Source organism: Macaca fascicularis, chromosome 17, assembly GCF_037993035.2.
Source record: "Macaca fascicularis isolate 582-1 chromosome 17, T2T-MFA8v1.1".
NCBI lineage: Eukaryota > Metazoa > Chordata > Mammalia > Primates > Cercopithecidae > Macaca > Macaca fascicularis.
In genome coordinates this window covers 22,057,132-22,081,195 of record NC_088391.1, presented here as the reverse complement: position 1 = coordinate 22,081,195, position 24,064 = coordinate 22,057,132, and the positions used below count along the sequence as shown (strand labels likewise).

At 39.4% G+C, this 24,064-nt stretch overlaps 2 protein-coding genes across 21 annotated transcripts in view; one reads left to right on the top strand and one right to left on the bottom strand.

Moving 5' to 3' along the window:
- EPSTI1 (epithelial stromal interaction 1) overlaps nt 1-24,064 on the top strand; it is a 307,624-nt gene that overhangs the window by 184,201 nt on the left and 99,359 nt on the right. The window lies entirely within an intron of this gene.
- On the bottom strand, nt 19,330-23,805 carry FAM216B (family with sequence similarity 216 member B; the record flags this gene model as incomplete). The annotated part of the gene is made up of 3 exons (XM_065533379.1): nt 19,330-19,570; nt 21,250-21,374; nt 23,704-23,805. Coding segments are annotated over 3 exons (450 nt in total), but the record flags the coding sequence as incomplete, so codon positions are not given.

The following is a 24,064-nucleotide window of genomic DNA, read 5'->3' as shown; positions in this document are numbered from 1 at the left end:
GCTATGGAGGGTGGGACTTTCTCACATGTAGGTGCTGCTGGGAGTTGTGTGTGTAGGTGAGCCTGACCAAAGAGCGGGTGTATACAGAGAAAAGACAACGCTACCAAACATAATAAAAAGTAGTAATAACATTGATTGAGGCTTACTCTGCACTAGCCATTCTGCTGAGTAGTTTATAAACATTATCTAGTGATCCTCACAACAACTTAAAAGGTCTGTGTTATCATTAGCCTCATTTTCCAGATGAGGAAATGGGCAGTTAGAGAGGTTAAGTAATCCAGGATTTGAGCTCAGCAAATAAATGACAAAACCAAGCTACAGACTCGACGCCTGAAGAGAGGAGGGAGGCAGCCGGGCTCTGGAGAGTGAAGCCCAGGGTGTGGATTGTAGCTTCGTGATTTATGGGGTGTGTGGTCTTGGCCAGCACTCGTGTTCTCCTGGAGCCTCTGTGTCTTCATCTGTAAGATGAAGAGAAGATACCAATCTTACAGGATTGTTGTGAGGGTGAGATGGGGAAGGTGAAGTGTCTGATGCATGGTAGGTGCTCAAGATGAGCTGGTACCTAGTGCAATCATTAGGAGCACCCCAGCGTCATGCAGACGTTTAAAGGGCCTGAGTGAAGAGGACACTGGGAAAGAATATGATGGAGAGGTAAGAGGAGACCCTCTCTGAGAGATGGAATCAAAGGAAGGAAGGGGGGTGGGCACAACAGTTTGGATTGGTTGCCAGCTAGTGATGTCCTTAGCAGAAGCACAGGAAGTGCAGTGGAGCAGTGGGGCATGAACTGATAGTTAGGAAGAAGAGCTAATGAATGCTAACAATGCTTCCCAAAAGCTTGACTCAGAAGGGGAAAAAAAAGAGGTTTATTGCTTGAGGGAGACACAGAGGTCAGGCAGAGCTCCAAGATGGGAGAACTTAAAACATTTTTTCGCCCTGAGAGAAGTTCATGGAGTGTGAAAACAAAAAACAAAAAAAACCACACCTGACTTAAAAATAATGACTTGCGTTTAAAATAATTTAACATATTTAAAAGTACTTTTGCCTCTAATGTGACATGGAGCCTTCAGAACAATCATGGAGTAGACTAGGCAGGTAGCATCCCCAATTCATAGATATTGAAATGAAGACTCAGGAGAGAGATTCAAAGATGATCAATGTGGAAAGATGAAGAGACTCTCTCCTCACTGCAGCTGGTGTGCAGAGTCGAGGTAATGGACAGATTCCAGAATAGCCATGAAGGGGCTGTGTCTGCAAGAGAGAGTTACTAGCAGGAAACGGCAGGCTGCCTGTAGGTATGAATGTGTGGGAGGAAGTGAGTGGGACAGAGAAGAGACTTTGACTCCTCCCTGTCAAAGTCTAAACCAAGAGATAGATGTCTGAAAAGGGTTTTAAAGTTTAACTTTGTATTATGAATATATGAAGACTTTTGAAATTTCTTCAGAAGGGAAAGAAAGAGATAAGAGTGGGAATACTTGCAGTGTTTTGGCTTTTCAGAAGCCCTGGGCACATGGGTGTATTAGCATTCTACAAAGAGACAGAACCAATAGGATATATAGAGAGACACATGAGAGGGGATTTATTAGGGGAATTGGCTCACATAATCATGGAGGCTGAGAAGTCCCATGGCAAGCCATCAGCAAGCTGGAGACGCTGGGATGCCGATAGCATGGTCAGTCCATGTTCAAAATCCTCAGAACTGTGGAGGCCAATGGTGTAATTCTCAGGCTGACTTCACAGACCTGAGAAGCTGAGAAAGCAAAGGTGGGGAGGGGGACAACTGTGTAAGTCCTGGATTCCCAAGGCCATAGAGCCTGAAGTCTTGATGTCAGGAAGAGAAGAATGTACATGTCCCAGTTCCAGGAGAAAGCGAAGGGAAATCCTTTTCTCTCCTTTGTAATTCTCTCTGGGCCCTCAGCCTGACTACCTTGAAGGCAGATCTTTCCCCACTTAGTCCACTCAGGCTCACACACTAATTGCCTCTGGAAACAGCCTCATAGACCCACCCCAAAATAATGCTTTACCGGTTCTCTCGGTATTCCTTAATCCAGTCAAATTGACATCTAAAATTAGCCATCACATGGGCATGGTGATATTTGGATTATATATGGCTGGCAGTTGGGTAGCACCAGACATATCCGAGGTCTTCGGATGCAGAACCATCACCTATCCACCAACCACATTGCTTTTGTCTGCAAGTAGAACTTTTGCTTTCCAGAAGTAAAAAAGAAATTTTTTTTGGTTTTCATTGTGAGGATTCCAATCTTAACTCCACTGAGGTTCATGAACAATGCTTCCAGAGAGACAAAAGATTAGGGATAATTTGCATAATGCTAGTTAGTTCAGTTTCATTAGATATATTTAATAATCATTGAAGGCTGGATGTCATGCAGAACTTAGAGGGGATTGTGCAAAGAAATTAAAAGTAGGCTAAACTTAAATTGTTCATCGAGGTCCCAAACCTGAAGCTATTAATGCTAGAACAGAATTAGATTCACCAGCATGTACCTGACATGCCCTTTGGAAAGCATGTTAACCATTTTATGTAAGAAGTGGCATTTCATCCAGGTTTACTCATTTGCATACTTGTGATTTCATTTGCATATATTTTACTGTGCAGTGCTCTGGAAATACATTCACTTATTTTATTCCCTCCTTTAAATTCCTTATACCCTCTTCAGTACCAAAGGACTTAGATGACCAAATATTGAGGAAAATATTCTTGTTAGAAAGGACGACAATTATGGAGCTTCCCTATCCAATCTGCCATCAAAACTCTCTTTTATTCTTTTAAATATCTAGTGGGTATGTTTCCCTATTTTCTATTTCCACTGCGTCATCCTAGAACAGGACTTACTTACCTCCTAAATGGCTTTCTGGCTTCCAGCCAAAAACCATCCAATTCAATCTACTGCTTTCTGCATACTTTCCCTAAAACACCACTTACCTAATACTCAGTGGCCTTCATAACAATCTAATGGCATTTTTGTATTAGGTTCATCACATTTCAAATTCTTAACTTCTGCCATGGTCACACTTCCAAAAATTTATAGCTGTTAGTATGTATGGCCATCTTCTCTTTACCATTAAAGAGGAGTAAGTCTTTTCTGACTTTGCTTTTCCCCTTCTTACATCCTCTAAGAAGGATTGTGTCCTTGCCAGCTCAGTTCCTCATTGGGGCAATGAGGAAAGAAAAGCAGAAAAGTATGAATAACTGCATCAGAAGGGCTGGAAATTTCCTTTTCTTTCCTTATTTTTTGGAACAGAAGAAATAATAGAGGTGGAAAGAAAAGGGGAGGGACTGGAAAGATGAGGGCTTTAAGGAAGGGTGAGATTTCGAGGAAAGAGAGTTTAGAAAGAGTGGTTGAAAGTGAAACTTCTGCGTAGCTTTCTAACTTGAGATAAGATAAAAAGTAGAGCTCTGCTGAGGTCAGATACGGGGAGAGGACATTTGAGTATTAAAGGAAAAACAAGACATGGAGAGAGAAGTTAAGTGAAAAGTTAGGGTATTGGTTTGGCCATTGTAACAATTATTGAAATACTAGTAGTATAAAAGAGATGAAAGCTTTATTTCTCTTACAAAAACATCTGGGTTGAGGGTAGTCCAGGAGGTTAAGAGTGCTCTATGAGATTGAAAAAGGTGCCCAGGTTTCTTCTATCTTGTTGCTCTTGAAGGCATTGTCCTTGTCTGTATGATCAGAGTTGGTCATCCCCTCCACATCCATATTCCAACCCAAAGAAGGAGAGAGAGGAAGTAGAGCACAGTCTTCTTTTAAGGGCAGAAACTCTGAATTGCACACATCACTCTGTTGACATTCTGTTTGCCTGAACATCCTCAGATGGTGAAACCTATTTGCAAGGGAGGCGGGGCAGGATATTCTCTGGGTGGGCAGTTCAGTGCCAGGCAAAACTCAGGGGAGTACATTACTAAAAGAAATCAGGGAAGACTAAACGGAGGAACAATTAGCAGCCTCTGCACTTATAGTTAGATAAACAAAAGAGCCTAAATCTCAATAAGCTTGAGTTGGCTGCAGGGAGTTTGAAAGCTAACCTGGGTTCAGATTGCAGAGGGGTGTGTGTGTGTTGGTTTTATGGGGGAGCAAGGCAGTAGAAAAAGAAAGCTTATAGAGTAAATCTGTATACTTAGTGTAATTGACATTGTACTAGAGCAGGACACACTCTGAGGTCCATGACTCTAGCTCATAAGTATGTCTTCAGTTCAGGGGTGAGTCAACATTTTCTGTGAAGGGACAAATAATGAATATTTCAGCATTTGTGAGCCATGCAATCTCTGTCAAATATATTCAAGTTTGCCATTGAATTACAAAGGCAGCGTAAACAATATGTAAGCAAATAGGCATGGTTATTTTCCAAGAAAGTGTTATTTATGAAAACAGGCAGTGGTTCAGATTTGACCTGTGGGCCTTAGTTTGCTGCCCCCTGCTTTAGTCTATTGCTTCTGAATCTAGTATCTGTCCCCATCTAATATAAACCTACCATCTACTATTTACTTATCAATTTATTTAACTGAGGTTGCATTCTATGCTAGGCCCTGAGATAGAAAAGTGAGACATAGTACCTGAAAACACGGAGGTTATTGTCTAGAAAGGAAATATACAAGGAAGTAAATTCAAAGCACCCCGGTAATTTCTACAGTAGACGTATGGGCCAGAATCTCTAGGAACATGAGGGAAGGTATGCCAAAGCTTGCCTGAGTGTCAGGGAATGCTTCTCAGAGATAAGGTATGCAGGGACCTGAAGACAAATGGAAGTAGCCCTTGGTGACCAAGCAGGAAAGAAATTTAAGGGGAAGAAATGGCATGTGTGTGAAAATTAAAGAGTTTGGCATGTTTCTAGCACCACAAGCTTTCAAGGAGCAGAGGTGAAGGCCTAGGAGTTCAGACTATAAAGGTCATTTATGATCATTCTAAAGAATTTTGTTTTTTATTGTAGATAATGAGGATTATTGAGAAAACATTCAATCAGGCAGTAATGGTTTCACATCTGAGTGTTAGAGAGATGCCTCCTGAAGGAGTGTGTGCCATGGATGGAAGGGGAGGAAGACTAGAGCGGGAATGCTATTGAGGGTTAGCATGTGTTTAGGAGAAAGAGGGCAGGGGGCTGAAACTAGTGGCCAGCAATAGGCAGGTATATTATACACTGCTATAAAGAGCTACCTGAGACTGGGTAATTTATAAAGAAATTATAAAGAAATTTATAAAGAAAATAGGTTTAATTGACTCACAGTTCTACAGGCTGTACAGGAGGCATGGCTAGGGAGGCCTTAGGAAACTTAATCATGGTGGAAGGGCAAAGGGGAAGCAGGCATGTCTTCACATGGTGGCAGGAGAGAGAGAGTGAAGGGGGAAGTGCTACACACTTTCTAACAACCCGGTCTTGTGAGAATTCACTCACTATCACGAGAACAGCAAGGGGGAAACCACCGCCATGATGTAATCACCTCCCATCAAGTCCCTCCCCCAACATTGAGAATTACAATTCAACATAAGATTTGGGTGGGGACACAGAGCCAAACCCTATCAGCAGGGAAATTTAAAAAATTGATTCAAGAGATTTTTGGGAGTTTGAGGTGATATAAACTCTTGCAAATTATAAAGGGAGAAGAAAAATCAAGAATGACACCCAAAATACTGACTTGAGTAACCAAGTGCATGGTGGCACTTATCAAGACAGAGTAGAGGACGCAGAAAAACTAGGTTTTGGGAATTTGATATGTATTTAATATGCTTATGCAAAATTCAGGTGGAGTCTGTCATGTAGTTGTCAGTTCCTTGGGAGACTAGAACTACAGACCTAATCAACTAAGACGCTTCAGTTTGGGGGTAGGGAAATGTAATTACTTACACTCCATTACATTCTGGAAAATGCAACTTAAACAATCAAAATGAGCAAATACAGAAGTCCAGGGAAAATCAAAATATGGTTATAAGATATAAAATCAAACCAAAGTCTGCCTATGCTTATAAGAGACTTCAGATTTTGCACTAAAATTCCTTATAGCCAGTGCAAAAAATGAGGCAGTTGCTTGAATCACTGTATCTGTAGGACAAACATCAGTTATTTAGGGGAAGCCAGTTGGTCTTGGTACTGAGACTTTCCAACGTGATGTGGCGAGAAAATTCTCCAACAATATCCTCATACAAAATAAAACGTTTCATTGGACTTTTTCTTGGGCTCTCAAAAGGGTCAAACTAAAGCAAGGTTGTACCAGATCAGTTTTATGTGGATTCAGTCATTCTCAATTCATTCATCTTCATAAAGTGCCTAGGTCAATAACCCTTCCAGGGTGTTGTGACAGAGGGAGAACAGAACCAGGTGGAATCCATATGACCTTCTGGTTCCCAGCATGGCAATATCAAGAAAACAATATAGTCTTACAGACCGTTGTCTTAAAGAGGACAGTTGTATTCTCTCATCTTATGGATTTTGCTTAACTCTATTTCTTTATATTTATACATTTAAATTGTTTATCTGAAGAAGATCAACATTACAGGGCAGATATTTTCAAAGTCACTAGTTTTAGGCCAGAATAACTTTTCTTGTTTAAAATGTTACAAATGGATCGTAGAATAACTATTGCTATGAGCCATTATCTGGAACATGAGAGTGGACCAGTACTGAATCATTATTATCCAGCACTTTTTCCTGTTTCTGTAAAAAGGTTAGCTGGGTAAACTTAGAGTCTGAAATAGAAGAGGAGCAGATTATCTAAATTAGAACATATGTTCATCACTTTTCTCCTCAAAAAAGAGCATCTCTCAACAACATGATTCATCATCTCTACTATCCAGGTTTTGTTCTTTCCATCTAAGCAGAATCAGATCCCTCATGTACACTGTGAGAATATCCTTAGTGCTTGTTGCAGTAATCTCCATTTATTTATAATTATCCTTCAACCTTTTATGATTGGAAGATGTTGGGAATTGAGTTGAAGACATACAGAGAAATATGTGGAAAAATGGGGCATATGGATATAACAAAGAGATTTACTCCACTTGCTTCTAGCTTAGATTTCTGATACCTTTCCTCACAAACTGTTTATTCTCATTTTAAAAATTATAAACTTACATCTGGAATTAAAGACTTTTTGTAAACTACAATACATGAAAAGAAAATGATCAAAGTGTAAATACACAGCATTAAAAATTGTTATGTGCAAATAGGTAGCTATCATACAGACCAAGAAATATGATTTCGGCAGAATTCCAGAAATATCTCCCGCCACACCCACATGTCTCTTCCCATCATCAGTTCCTCCATGCCACAGTAATCATGACTCACTTTTATGATCATCACTATGCACGCCTAAATACTGACTTTTTGAACTTTCTCTAAATGGCATCATTGAATATATATCTTTTGTGTCTGATTTCTTTTATTCAATCTTATGTTTTTAGAATTTATCCATGGTGTGGTGTGCTATGATGCATTCATTTTCCATTCATTTTCATTGCTGTGTTAAATTTCACTGTTTGAATAAATCCCAATTACTTATTCATTTTATTATTTATGGACATTTGAGTAGTTTCCAGTTTGGACCTCCCCTGCCCCTCACTTTTTCAGTCAGTCTTGTTGCTCTTTAGTAATGCAATTTCCACAATAAAAAAGGGTTGGAAAGAGGAGATGAGGAGTTTTACTTACTGTCAGCCATTACAAACGTTTTCTGGAAAACTGTCTTCTATGAAGTCATTTGACCACACTTACCTTTTAAAAAATATATAATTTTAACTTTTATTTTAGATTCAAGGGGTACATGTCCAGGTTTGTTACATGAGTATATTGTGTGATGGTTTAGAGTACAATTGATCCCGTCACCCAAATAATGAGTATAGTATTCAATAGTTAGCTTTTCAACCCTTGTCCCCCTCCTACTCTCCATCCATCTCCCCTCTAGGAATCCTCAGTGTCTGTTGTTCCCATCTTTATGTCCATGTGTACCCAATGTTTAGCTCCCACTTATAAGTGAGAACATGCAGTATTTGGTTTTCTGTTCCTGTGTTAATTTGCTTAGGATAATGGCCTCCAGCTGCAGTCATGTCACTGCAAAAGACATGACTTAATTCTTTTTAATGGCTATATAGTATTCCATGGTGTATATGTACCACATTTTCTTTATCTAGGCCTTACCTTTTGATCATACATAATACATTAAAAAGTGCCATGCAAAATGGTGAAACATTGAACATACTGAGTATCAGTTATTCTGTTATCACAATTTTTACACTTTTAAAACTAAGATTAATTAGTTAGCTAGCATTAATGGATGTGTACAATATCAGGTATTGTGTGCTTATCCTCCCAAAGCTCTACAAAGTAGAAACTATAATTATCCCCATTTTACAGATGAGAAACTGAGGCACAGAGGCGGAATCACTTTCATGCAATCACATAGCTATTAAATACAGCATTTACTGCATTTAGAATTCAGCCTAGATAATCAGATTTCAGATTGTTTTCTTAACTATTGCACTAAGTACCCTAACTAAGAACAAGCATGAGGAGAAAAGGTAGAACTTATACTTCTGATCAGGTTGCATTTGTACGATCATATGATACTTAGTTCTTTCTTTTTTTTTTTTTTTTTTTTTTTTGGAGACAGTCTCACTCTGTTGCCCAGGCTGGAGTGGAGTGGTACAGTCTCAGCTCACTGCATACTCTGCCTCTCAGGTTCAGGTGATCCTCCCACCTCAGCCTCCCGAGTAGCTGGGATTACAGGTGTGCACCGCCACGCCCAGATAATTTTTGTATTTTTAATAGGGATAGGGTTTTGCTATGTTGGCTGGGCTGATCTTGAACTCTTGGGCTCAAGTGATCCACCAGCCTTGGCCTCCTAAAGTGCTGGGATTACAGGCGTGAGCCACTGTGCCCAGCCAGATACTTAGTTCTGATTTAGAAACAAAACAATACAAAACAAACCACCTTCACACCTATAGAACCACAATGACCTATGTTAGGGCAGAAGAAGGATTTGTAGGTAGGGTCCCCTGCAGCTTGTTAGGACTTCATTTTTCTCTCCTACCAGATCGAGTCCGCAAACGTAGAAGGTCTCAAGAGAACCACCTCATCAGTACTCACACAGGAGCAGATCCTATCATCTACAGCCATAGCTTCCCAGCATTGGTGGAAAAGGTCAGCTTGCAATCAGTCACAGCCCACGGTCAGGTAGTCTGGGCCACAATATTACAAGGTAAACAGCAATGATAACCTAAGCAGAGGCATTTCATTCCACACAAAATCTGCAATGCCTTCCATAGGACCTGCCTGCTCATCAGCACTCAATAAATGTCTGGTGAATGAGCTAGAATAAAAAAATATAAAACTGGCTTGACTGATTTTATGAAACTGAATCCTTTTGCTGTTACTGAGAATCATTAGAATGTCATTCTGAGCAAAGCTCTGATCTCCATCTTTCCTCCTCTTTGAAAATCTGTTATTCTTTGGGACCTGCTGTGGGCGCGCTCATCAACAGTGCCACACATGGTGCTTCCTGGCAAAGCGTTTGTTTATGGTTGTGTAGACACAGCCCTAAATGTGTGGCATTGTCTTCTGGCATCCAAAAGCAAAAGCAGTGAATTAAAATCCCGATTTATTTATATATCTCCTCTCTTCAGTTGAATATCTTGTTCAGAAGAGTTATATTAATATGATTTATCACAATAAACAGCATGGTTCCTGCTTTAATTGATTTATCTTTTTCTTCATATAAAAATTCCCTATATCTCTGTTCTGCACCAACTTTAAATGTGTTTTTCATCCCACAGATCTTTGTTGGCACTGATAATTTCTACAGAGATCAGATTTTTTTTAATACAGTCTGCATCTTAAATCATTCATTTTCTCATTTTCTAACTGCTGACTATAGTCATCCTTACATTTACTGAAATTAGCATGAGTTTTAAACAATCACAAAAGAAGTGGAGTGGGTTTTTGCTTTTTAAAAAAAGGCTTTGCTGTTCTTTATGGATGAAACAGTTGATATTTTGTTAAGAGATTTTTATCTGACTTTAATTCCCTAGCTTTAACGTATTCTTAACTGTTCTAAATGAAATGGTTTGTCTTAAATGAAAGTGTATCTATGGTAGCATAGTTATATCTCGTCTTTAAAATGGATCATTTCATTTCATACATGCTATAGAATCTTGAATTTCACCTTTACTCAGCTCAATTTCTTTACTAAAAATGACTCTGTTGCTCCAAATTCCTACATCAATGGATTGGCTATATCAAATCCAAGCAGTAATTGTTCATAAGCACGTATTTTATAACATGTGCTAATAGACTAATAAAATATATTGCAATAACAATATGCTCTGCCTGATAGAATTTCATCATCAGACTCCATTAACACATTCAGCTGGTATCAGCTTGTGAAAATGCCTTCCATTGTGGTGGAAGGGAAATACTCTGTATGAATGAATGGAGAAAATGGGCTTGAGAGAGGAATTTCTAGAAAGCCTAGGTAGAATGAAAGAATCAGAACCATGAATGGATGCTGAGCAAACATCTTGGACATGCATTGTGCTGTGCCTGCACTTTCCTACCCCTTAATCCTCACTCTTCACAGTCCAGAGGCTGCCCTCAAATCTGAATAGAGCTGCTCTCCTAAGCTCACTAACCAGGCCCCTACCCACAATGGCCTTAACTTACTCTATCCTATTTTCCGCATGCAAGCATTAACCCTTCCTTCTTTGATTTTCCTCTTCCCTTGACCTCTGTGAGGCTAGCTCTGCGCCTACTTTTCTAAATGTTCACTCTGGCTCCTCTTGGGCTCCATGCTGCAACCCTGCCTGTCCCCAGGTCCTGTCCCTGGTTCTGTTCTGTCCCCCGTCTGCCCTCCTTCCCTGGTTTGTTTCCCTCCGTTCACCGCAACGCCACTCCCAGGGCTGACCTCTCTCTGTGTTGTGGCACCCATGTCAGTGCCTGTGAAATGTGGGAAGCTTCAACTCAACTTGCCCCAAACCAGATGATATTTCACTGTCCCCCACATCAGCTTTTCTTCTGAGGGCCGTTTTCCCTGTGCTTTTTCCTCTGGTCTCCTGTGATCCCCTTGGTCTGTTTCAGTAGGAGTTTGGCCTCAGAACATGTCAGGATGTTTCACCTACTCGAGTTGGGTTCTTCTGGCACCAGGCCTTTTGCTTGTTTTCCCTGTATTTCATTTCCAAGTTCAGTCCTCCTCATTTCTGCTCCTGGAATGTTGGGGTATACCCCTGAAATGTTTCCCTGATTTCTTTCTTTTTTTTAAATCTGACTTTTCTTGCCCAGTGTTGGAAATCAGTCCTCATAACATGTTCTCAGGCCAACCTCCTACTAAAGACAGCTCCAGTGACTGCCTATTTTCTGCCAACTAAAGTTAGTGCAGTTTCTCCATGACCAAGCCATAATGTCTTCCTAGACTTGTTTCCCACTGCTTGCGTATGTATGTTCTCTGTACTTCAGCAAAACCTAATCGCTTGTAAACATCATAGTTAGTGAACATTATTCCTGCTGTCTCTCAGGTTTTGCAAATATTTAAACACATAAATGACCAAACAACGTAAGAAGAACCACATAACATATACCATTTCGCCATGAGATACTTAATCATAAACTTATAATTTTGAAAAAAAATTAACTTTTGCATTTGTTACTTTTTTTAATTAAGTAGATTCTTTCAAGAATTAGGCTAAATTCTAAAATGACTTTCTTGTTCTGCGTATTCTCTTCTTTTTGTGGAAAAGAACCTGATGGCTTGAACCTTGAAGCCTGACTCTTCCATGAATTAAAAGCTGTTTAATTTGCATGGATTATACACATATTCTTTTGATCTTAATTCCCTGACTGCGTTTTTAGCTCTCTAGTCCTTCAGTTAGAAAATGAAGCCACATTCGACACCTGCTCGATGCCTTTTACACACCATCTGACCCCTCAGCATGCCTCCCAGCCCTCAACCAGCCCCAGCCCCTCCCTACCTCCCTGACCTTACATTTTGTGTTTCAAAGACACCTCCTGAAACATGGAGCTTTGCCTTCTGATCTTTACTTTCTTACATAAATGCACAATGCAACACATATTGGCTTACTGAATTCAAATAAGTATATATTTACAAGAATGTGATTTTTTTCTTAAAGAAAGCTAGACTTCTGAAATAGCACTGACTTTCAATGATACCTCGTCAAGTCATTTTGATTGTCCTTCTAGAAAATCAAATATCCAAATATCCTTCATTTTATTATTATTATTATTAATTATTATTTTGAGACGCAGTCTCACTCTGTTGCCTGGGCTGGAGTGCAGCGGCGTAATCATGACCTCAGCTCAGTACAACTTCCACCTCCCGGGTTCAAGCAATTCTTGTGCCTCAGCCTCCCAAGTAGCTGGGACTACAGGTGTGAGTCACCACGCCCAGCTAATTTTTGCATATTTAGTAGAGATGGGGTTTCACCATGTTGGCCAGACTGGTCTCAAACTCCTGACCTTTCCCACCTCGACTTCACAAAGTGTTGGGATTACAGGCTTGAGCCACCACACCCAGCCCATTACATTATTCTTAAAGTGGGAAATTTCTTTCTCTAGGACTCTTCATTTACAACCAGGTACTTGGTTGCCCTCAGGTCTCCCATGATCTATGAGCCAGGAGGATGCTTAGGAACTCACACCACATAACATCTGAGTTTTTGATTCCGTTGCAATCGGGTAATTGCCTCTGACACTGCACCTAATCTGTGGTTTTCAATAGCGACAGGCATTGCTTCTACTTCTGACTTGGCTGAATCCATTGTGTAACTGCCATGGTGTGATAGCTCTAATACGGAGAAAAATGAGCGAGAATTCTCTAGAGGCAGACACAGGATTGATTTTCAATACAGGAATTGATTACATTTCAGGCAACTGACTGTAATTTAGTGGGGAAAAGCAGAGTCAATGAGGCTGATATAATGGTTTCCTCTATAAGCACTGATGCAATTAGCAACTCATTTTAATTGAAAAGGTACAGCAACTCTTGAACACATTCCTATGGACTTCATCACAAAACACGGACTGCTAGGAAAAGCCAAGGATTCATTTGGTAACACTGTAATGCATATTTAGTAATACCAAGGAAAAAGAAACAATTTGAGTAGGTTCAGGTATGCTTTAAAATATATCATCAGTTCAACCAGCTTTTAAGTGAGAATAATAAGTAGTTTATCTCACAAGATACTGAGGGTTATCAAGGAGATATTTCCCCTACCCAAAAAAGACTCTCTAATCACGCAGCTCTTGCCCCTAAATTTTTGCCAAATTTTCCGAATAGAAATTCAGTTTTTTAGGGTTAAGGCATATGACTAATGAAGTCACTCCGTAATGCAAAAGGCCATTATGTTTTAACAAACTTAAGTCACCAGGGATGCTATCTCTCAGATTCTGATCCCGATTCACTGGGTCTAGAATGGGACCCAGGAGTGGAATTTGCATGTTCATTAAGTATCCTCAGTGAGTTGGGTATGTGGAAGGTATTCTAATAAATACTGGTCTAAATATATAGATTATGTAAGAATTAGGTATTAATGATTAAATATTTAGACTTATTTCATCTCATTTTTCCCCAAGAGCATGCTGGAAAATTGGAACAAAAAACAACTAAGACTCAGGAGAGGGTCATGGAGGAAAGAAAATGCACACCATGGAACAGTTAGTTGCCTGAGAAGACAGGCTCAGGCTAGTGTCTCTGCAGGGAGCACAAATTGGGTAGGCGGAAAACAGAATAGATGTGTTAGGTGCATGTGGCAGGCAGCAGGGTCAGGACCAGGGTGAGGTGAATGAGGTATCTGGTGGGATTCATTCTCAGGGCTGTGCTAGAATAAGTGTTACCTTCAATTCTGTACCCCTGGCATGCCACTCACTTCACCCTAGTCCTGGCTTTGGTAGACACTTCTGAAATGGCTCCCAATAAGCCCACCTTCTGTATTCATACCTTTGACTACCTTCCTTTGTGTGGGACTGGACCTAGTGACTTGTTTCTATCGAATAGAACTTAGTGAAACTGATACGTTAAGTTATAAAAGATCGTGACTTCCACATTACACACACTCTCTGGTTTTCTAACTCTGATGAAGCAAGTTGCCATTGGCGAGATGCCCTGTTGAGTGGCCTATGTGGCAGGGCCTATGAGAGCAGCCTCCAGCCAACAGCCAGTAAGGAACTGAGGCCCTGAGTCCACCAGGCCCCAGGGAACTGAATTCTGCCAACAATTACCGGAGTGAGCTTGGACGTGGAGCCTTTCCTGTTTGAATCTTCAAATGAGACCACAGCCTCAGTGGACACTTTGATTTCAGCCTTGTGTAGGACCATGAGCCAGCAGCCTCAGCTAAGCCATGTCTAGATGCCTGACTACAGAAAGTGCGAGGTAGTAAATATTGTTGTTTTAAGACATGAAATTTTGGAGTAATTTATTATGCAGCAATCAATAACTAATACAGTGCATAAAGATTTTGGTAGTGGTGATAGGGTGTTGATTTCTGAACCTGAAGAACAATACAAACAAGGAAGGGTAAGAAGTTAATGAGTACACACTGAATTCATACCACAGTTTTTTCCAGGGATGGTCCTTCTTGCAGGGGTTACTTCTTTTTCCTTTTCCTCACTTCCTCTAATCCCTGTCTTTCTTCCCTAAAAATAAACTGAAGAGTTATCAGGGTTCACTGCTAAACTTAGAAATTTCTTCTGTTAAATCTCCAAGATTATCAGTATCATCACCCCATATCTATCATGATCCTCTTTCCTGAAATTTATCACTGTTACCAGTAAGAGGGTAACTGTAACTAGTAGCTGCAATGCTTGTATTTTCCACATACACAAATTCTCCTCTACCCAGCAGCTACAGTCACTAGAACACAAAAATTAAAATGTTGGACATTGTAAGAATGTGGTGCAATTAGGGCTCTTATTCATTGCTAGTGGGAGTGCAAAACGGTGCAACCACTTTGGAAAGCACTATGGCAGTATCTTAAAAAATTAAGCCTAAATCTGCTATGTGACTTAGTAATTGTGCTCCTAGGAAACTATCCAGGAGAAATAAAAACTTAGGTTCATGCAAAGGCCTACATTTAAAATTTATAGAAGTTTTATGCCTCATAGTCCAAAAACTCCAAATGCTCATCAACCAGTGACTGGATAAGCAAATTGTGGTGTATCCATACAATGGAATGTAACTCAGCAAAGAAAAGGAACAAACTGCTGACAAATGCAACATGAGGACCCTCAATAGCATCATGCTAGTGAGAGAAACCAGGTGTAAAACACTATACTCTGACTCCAATTATGCAAAATTCTAGAGAAGGCAAAACTAGAGTGATAGAGAATAGCTCAGTGATTTCCATGGGGCCAGACTTCAGGGGAGGAGATTGATTGCAAAAAGGATAAGGTAACATTTGGGTAGTGAAAACGTTCTATGTCAATTGTGGTGGTTATGTGACTGTATGCATTTGTCAAGATTCATTGAACTTTCAACCTCTATGGAAAACAGTATGGAGATTTCTCAAAGAAATAAAAATAGAACTACTAGTCCACCTAGCAATGCTACAGCTGGGCATCTACCCAAAGGAAAAGAAATTGTTTTCTCAAAAGGACATCTGCATTCGTATGTTTATCATAGCACTATTCACAATAGCAAAGTCATAGTATCAACCTAAGTGTCTATCAACAGTGGATTGGATTTAAAAAATGTAATACATACACACACACACACACACACACACACACACACACACACACACACACACCCCATGGAATACTATGCAGCCATAAAAAGGAATAAAACATCTCCTTTGCAGCCACATGAATGCAGCTGGAGGCCATTATCCAAAATCAATTAATGCAGAAACAGAAAATCAAATACCACATATTCTCACTTATAAGTGAAAAGTAAACAAAGGGTACATTTGGATATAAAAATGGAAACAATAGATACTGATGACTCCAACAGAGAGAGAGGGATGGGGGCAAGGGTCGAAAAGTGACTTATTGGGTACTATGTTTACTATTTGGGTGATGGGTTCTATAGAAATCCAAACCCCAGCATTATGAAATATACCCATTGTAACACACCTGCATGTGTACCCACTGAATCTATATTTTTTTTAAAAAGAGGGAATACATATACAAGCAAAAATAGACTATAAAAGCTGATTACAAAAAAGATTTATAACAAAATTACATAGATCTTGAAATTAAAATGTAGTAATTTTTTTTTTTTTTTTTTTTTTTTTTTGAGACGGAGTCTCGCTCTGTCACCCAGGCTGGAGTGCAGTGGCCGGATCTCAGCTCACTGCAAGCTCCGCCTCCCGGGTTCACGCCATTCTCCTGCCTCAGCCTCCCGAGTAGCTGGGACTACAGGCGCCTGCCACCTCGCCCGGCTAAGTTTTTGTATTTTTAGTAGAGACGGGGTTTCACTGTGTTAGCCAGGATGGTCTCGATCTCCTGACCTCGTGATCCGCCCGTCTTGGCCTCCCAAAGTGCTGGGATTACAGGCTTGAGCCACCGCGCCCGGCCTAAAATGTAGTAATTGAAATGAAGAAAAATTCATTGAACTTCAAGCTCATTTCTTGTATATAAATGATGCATAAAAATTGTTTTAAAAACTCTAAACGGCCAATAGAATCAAAAATTGAAGTATTTCAGGTTATGTTTCTTGTCTTTACAATCATGGCACAATCATTGCTCATTTCAAATCTATCATTTAAATGCAAGAGTATATAGTACTACAGGGGCTAGAGACACATGAGCTGATACTGTGTGTACTGAGAGCTGACCATATAGCAGGAAGTTCTCTGAATTACTTTCCATGTGGAGTAAAATGGTTATTGAAGAAAAGCCATACAAATGCGCTACTTTGAAGCTTACATATATGTATTATTTAAAACTCAACGGTAACCTCAGAAATTGTTTAGAACCTAGTCCAATAAAAGATTTTGGGGGATGAATATTTTATCACTGATATTATTTAGAATTGCTGGCTCGTGGTGGTAATAAAAAATAGTTCAACTTGTAGTCAGCTTTATTATTGTTTTAAAATTCTTTCCAGTGTACCCTCTATTGCCTGCCCCTTGTGGGGTAGACTTGTTGTCTCACATCTGTCCTTGATATTCTACTGCTACTCCTCATCAACAATTGTGGGTTCCTGGGACCCTAGAACAATATCACAAAGCCAGAGGCCAGTCTGACTTGCAGAATCTTTGAAGGCCTCGTTATTATTCAAAGAGTGTTATTGATTGCCTACCGCAACCAGGGGCCATTCTAGGTGCTAGCAATTTCAGGTGAAACAGTCTCTGATCTCCAGGACTTAAGTTCTGATAATGTATATTGACATTGTGAGTTCTAGCAATAGCATTTTCTCTAACAGTTAAAAGTGGTAGCCTTTGCTAAAAGTTACAGGTTGTCCTCTCTTCCTTCCCCTTTGTTTATCTTTCTCAATGTCCTCCCAGGTACACCCCTTTCTCCCAGCACCATAACCAATTACATTTCTTTAAGTTTCAAGTAAGGTACTCAAGTGCAGGGGCACATTATCTTCTTAAAAGGGAGAACCAACAAATGGAAACTTTTGTACCAACTTAAATCTATTTGTCCTTCTTGTGGACCTGTGACATTCACCTGTCAATCTGCTCTTAAAAGCCTCTATCAGATGCAAGGTGCTTCTGAGATTTTTGATACAGGGATGCAGCTTAGAATTGTAAGTGGCCTCCTTGATATTCTGCATCACTAGGTAAGGCTTACACAGCAAATACCTATGCCCATCAAAAAATAGTCTAAGATAAAAGTGCAGGCAAGCAGATCAGAGGATATAAAAGGCCCATTGTGAAAACAATGGGAAGGTTAGTATAGGCCAAGTTAGGTCTCCCACCAACCTCTCTGCTTTATGAGACTATCATGCAGCTCATCCCAGTCCCACTGAAGTCTTTTCTTCTTTTAAGTCTATGTAACAATTTCTAACTTAGAACTATAAAGGTATTTAGAATACATGTCAGGGCCAGAATTTGCAGAGGTCAAGAAGCGTCTTTATGATTAAGTGAATGATCCCAGCAAGGTCAGTATTAGTTTCCTCAAGACTTCTTATCAGACTAGTGGGCCAACCACGCTTCCCATTCCTCCCAAAGAAAAGTCAGACAGGAGCTCAGAAGTAGTGCTGGACCTCAATACTAGTTTTCAGAATCTCATGACAAATTTTATATGTTATATGTTCATGATTGCAAAGAGAAGATAATGATTTTTTTCTGATAAGAATGCAGCATATTCCTTTCAGATCAATGTTAGCACATCTCTTGTCAATCAAGTTTATATTCCACCTCAACCAATTCCTTTCATAGGCATTAGCTGATTTGAATGGGGTGATGTATTTTAAAATGATGAGGAAGAAGCATTTTTTTGTTTTGTTTTGACTTTACTTGAGAACTGGTGACTGATTTTTAACACACATACAGACACACACATACACACATACACACACATACACAAAATCTCTGGTGATGAAAATAACCATTAAATATAACTAACGCAACACTATGCCATTTATATGATGAACTGACTCACTGCTATCTCACTTTTTGCTTAGTATAGTTTTGTGTACTTTGCTTAAAGCATTTGAGGCCACAGAAAGGTTGAACTTGAAATCAAGTCTTCAGGGCTATTTCACATTCTTTTAAGAGTGTTTCTTCAGCTGCCAGGGAAAGATGTGTGCATGACTTCTCTTATCCATGTCAAGACCAGTTACAGCTGCGTAAAGTCAATTCAGCTGTGGTAGACTGATAAGTGCACGTTTCAAGATGACACAAAGTGATCAAACCAGGTGAGAACTAAAAGAGCTTTGGGACCATATTAAATGCCATTGCGTGATGGGGAAGAGGAGAGGAAGGAAATGTACAGGCCAGTTATTGCTGGGATGATATAGTTTTGTAAGCCCTCTATGATCTGTGTTAACCCTGTGTTGTTATGTATATTTTCAAAATGTATGCACGATAGTTTGCAAGAAATGGTCACCCAGTGACAGAGGACCTGGCTCCTTCTGGTCACTTGTCCCCTTTCACTGTTTTGAGGACTTCTCTGGGAGGTTCTAATTCAAAGGAAACTTTTACTTTGAAAGCTTTAAAAGTCCTTTTACTCTACGTATGTTATGTGGAAAGGCTTGCTTACTCTCGGCTCCATTGCTCTTAAACCTCTTGGTCTTGCTGGCAAAATTTTTATGAATCAGAGATTATTTTTAGGTCTGGGGTTTATATTAGAAATTATTCCCTGTCATTCAACAAATATGCACTAAGCACCCACTAGATACCAGGGATACATGGGCAAACTTCCTGTTTCCAAAAATGCTGCCACGTCTCAGTTCCTGAGCATTTGGCCCCTTTTACTTTGGGCCCTAAGTAGAACCACAGATACAGGTAGTACTGATGGACATCTTCTTGTCATGGCTGAAGTTTTCCGTGAAATGGTTCTTTGAGGAGCTACCTTGGCTGAGGCTCTCTTGGTTGAATCTCTAAGCACAAGAGCATAAGACAAGGCTTCCCGCTGAGTAATATAGCGTAAGGGAAAGAAATGAGAGAAACTTCAAAATCAACAATTTTACAAAGCAAATAAGAAAACAAAACTGCAAATATTTACTTATGTGTACACAATTTTTTCTACTCTTGTGGTGAGCATGCCCAGATTATATGATCTTTGAAGACTGGAAGTGTATTTTTCTTCTTTTGCATTTCTCACTCAATAAGTTAATAAACACTTAGTCATTGATTAACATGTCAAATTATTTGGAAAGGGACTTGAGCCATGATATCTTCGATATCAAAACTTTCTTCAAACCAGAAAGATATATTTGATCTCTCTCAGTGTTTCTCAACATGTAGTCTGCAGAACACCAACTGGTGAATCACTGGGCTGAGGCCACATGCTTTTTCAAAATGCTAATTAAAAATGCAGATTTATGACTCTAAAGACCTTCTGAATCAGGAACTCTGAGGGTTAAGCTTGGAAATCTGCATTTTGATAAGGTACCTGGTGGATTTTATATGCACTAAGCATTGAATACTTCCGCTTCTGGATTCATTGGCTTCTATGCAATTTTGCTATAAAAACAAAGCTACTAGATGATGCTTCTAGTGCCACTTCAGACAATCATGGGGACCAGACTGAATCCTGGCTTCTCTGTTTACTATTCAATAGTTGCATGACCCTGGTCAAGCTATTTAACTTGTCCATGTTTTAGTTTTCTCTTCTCTAAACTGTAGGTCATAAAGACACCTACCACATAGAGGTGTTTGAGCGTTAAATACAATACCTGCAAAGTTCTTAGACGAGCACCTGACACATAGGAAGCCCTCAATAAAAGGTACCTATTGTTATTGTTTTTATTAAATCAATTGCACAAACCATGCCTTCCGTTTGTGTAAATACAAAAACAACAGCATAAAGTAGATGTGCTAAAGCCAAGTGAGTAGATTTTTGTTTAAAAAGCACTCTAGTGGAGTTAGGAGAACAGTATGATGAAGGGCAGCCAGCAACTGAAAGCATTTCCTGCCAAGAAAAGGGACTTTACAACAATTATGCCTTTCGGTAAGTTGATGCTTACAATTTGTGAAGGTCTTTCACAACCATTATTTCATTTGTGCTTCATCAAATCTAAAGAGGTTGAAAGAAGAGGAGAGACAGCAGAGGATGGGGCTGAAAATGTATAAACTTCGGAGGTGACAGCTCTGGCTTGAAGTCCTAACTAACATTTATTACCTGTGTGTGATCTTGATCAAGTTACATAACCTGCCTGAGCTTCCATTTTCTATGCCATAAATTGGAGATAAAATGAGATATCGTATGTAAAGCTCTTGGCACAATGTCTGGAACGTGGTCAATGAGCAATAAATGTAACTATTATTGTCGTGAGTAAACCAAGTTTCTGAGTTCGCACACAGCAAGGAGCTGAGCTGTGCTTTGAGCCTCGCCTGGTTTTGTAAGCCCAGACCCACTGATTTACTTAAGTTCCCACAAATCTCAGAGAGTTGACATTTTATCACAATCCATACTTGAATTTCTTTAAACCCTATTAATTTACCCATAAAACCTTGCTTTCCATTGTCAAGAATAAGCACTTTGAAACTTGGTTAACCAACTACTATGTTGATAAAATAGCACGCCAGTAGATGCCATTGTACTTGAATTATTTATCTGGAAACGACTTCTGGCTACAGCACAAGTTGATTCCTTAGTTGCTTAGTTTGGATCACGTAGTTAAACTTACCAAGCAGCTGTTGGTGCTGAAGGCTGTGAATGTAGCGGGTCTGCAAGGCCTCCCACTGGGGCCTGGAGTTGTAAATCCTCATAATGCTGTAAAAGTAGCGCTGTTGCCCTTGGTTGAGGTCCTGTCGGAACAGAACAGGTGATTTTGATGAGTCTGTGGAGTTCCACAGCATTCAAATTGTGATGTATTCAAAGCTAACTTTTATGGAAATAAGAGGCTTCTCTTGCTAAACATATATTTTTTTTTAATGTGCAACAATTGGAAAATAACAATTGGGGAGTTTCCTCTCTTCATTTGCTTAAACAGCCTTCTGCTAATCTGTATGATGATGAAAATATGTGAGTAAAAAATTCTAGGTAATTGTCTTGAACTGAGGGACATCTAAAGATTTACAGGATCTTATAATTTCATTGATCCTTATTGAGGAAAGTAGGTTGTAATAAGCTACACAGAGCTGAAGTATGCTAGGCCTCTGGACTGGTAGAAAATTTCCCACTGAAAGTTCTCAAAAGCAAGGGAAATAGATGGATGCATAATGTGGTAAGGGCTCATTATATCATTAGTAAAAAGGTGCCATGAAAACAAAGAATGTAAACAAGCTCCCTAAACAGTCAAGGAAGGTTTCCTAAATGAGACGATCATCTTATCTGAGTCTTAGATGAGGAGTTTCCTTAAGGGACTAGAATACTGGTTCTCAAATGGCATGCACAACACCTGGAAACCTATTAGAAATTCTAACTTTTTTTTTTTTTTTAGTTCAAAGGGAACATAGAGTCTGATTGTGAAAAGACTGTTAAGGGAAGATGATGGAAACCTTTTAGCTATGTTAAGAGTTTAAGGATTAACTATCCTATGAGGAGCCATCAAAGGTCTTTAAGGCAGTGACTCTCAACAGGAATGATTTTGACTCCCAGGGGACATTTGGCAATGCCTGCAAAATGTTTTGATTGTCCTAATTGGTGAGAGGAGGAGGGGGTGCTCCTTACATTCAGTGAGTAGAGGCCTGGGATTTGCTCAGCATCCTGCAAAGCACAGGACAGCTTCCCACACCTTTCCAACAAATGATCCAACCCAAAACACCATACTCTCAACTGACCAGATTTGCATTTAAAAAAATGGCCCTGCAGTGGAGAATGGGCTCAAGGAAAGAGATCATTGGTAGACAGACCATTTAGAAGGCTACTTTCTTAAAAGTAGAAAGAAATAAGAAGGGTCAAGACTTCAATTACTATTACATACCTAAGATATCTTAAGTGTTCATTATATACTGTGCCCAGCATTTTGCCTTCACATTTGCATGTATTTTGCATGCATAATCTCTTAATTTTCAACAATCCGAGGAGATGAACAATTTATTCTGTTCACTTTACAGATAGGGAAACAGATAGTGGCATCAACATTCTAGAAAAATCAATATAAAATAAGTTCACTCTAGGCCAAAACATTCAAAACAATAATAGAGTTTTCAAAATGAGTTGGTAACTATGCAATAAAAACTAAACTTAAGATAATTATATGTAAAGGTAGAGTAAGGTGACTTTTACCTGTTAGACATTTTGTGTGGGCCTGAAATTTGTGAGTTAGCGTTTTGTTTTGTTTTTATTTTTTTGGCCTTAAACTTAATATCGAAAATCTATCTGGAGTGAAAGTAGCAAAGCCAAGTGCTTCATAATTTGAGATACTATTTCAGCTTTAGTTTCTGAAGTAGATATTTTAAAGGATAATATATTTGAAGAGAATGAATTCCACTCCTGAATAACTAATTTTGCCTTTTAAAATGATTGAGAACAAGATAATATGAAAATTGGAAGCCAATTTCAAGAGCAGAACTCCAAAGTGCAATGGGAGTTTCCATAGAAGATAAAAATCTTAAAAGTGATGATTTTATTTTACAAAGCAAAAAATGCCTACTTCTTTTCCTTAGTAAAACCCTAAACTTCCTAAATGAGAAGTAGCAGGTAACATTACTAATATTCTTACCCTGTTGTTGATCCTTCCTTGAGGGTTTAGGAGAGAACTGAAATTTTTACAGCCTATTTATTAGAATGGCTTTAACTAACTTTGACTAAAAGGAGCTTTTCAAAAGGCAGCCACAGTGTGGCCAATTAGTAAGTTTCCCGTTGCTGACAGTGGGTCAGCCATGAAGAGGTGACCGTCTACCAGAGCTCCTGAGATGGGGCGGGTATAGGAGTTTACCCAAGTGCTCATTCATTCACTCATGCATGGCCTTCAACATTCAGCAAGGGCTTATTTTGGGACAAATATTCTTCCTAATGCTAGGTAAACAAAGACAGCAGAAAAAGTCCTCAGACCTTGAAGGACAGACAGGTCACTCTATCTGTGAAAGAAAGAAAGAGAGAGAGAGAGGGAGAGAGGGAGGGAGGGATGGAGGGAGGGAGGGAGGAAGGAAGGCAGGCAGGCAGGCAGGCAGGCAGGCAGGCCGGCCATACCTTTAGTAAGGAAGTGTCATAGATGGAGTGAGGAACTCTAATGAAAGGAAGCTGTGGAACATTCCAGAGCTTTTGTTGTCTTTTCCAGTTTTTTCCTATCGTTTATCCTGTACCTCCAAGAAACAACAAAGCATAGCATAAAATTTCTTTTAACTCAACCAGTTTTGGGGATGTACTTAAGTAAATAAGTAAGCAAGTGAATGAATTTTTAAAAATGTAATTTGTTCTAAGGGGTAGGAACATTTGCTCACATTTCCAAGTAATTGGACATCACCACACTACTTAATTCCACACCTTTTCTTAGTCTTGCCCTTTATTTATGAAAATAATTATTAATTATTTATGAAGTTAAGGAATAATT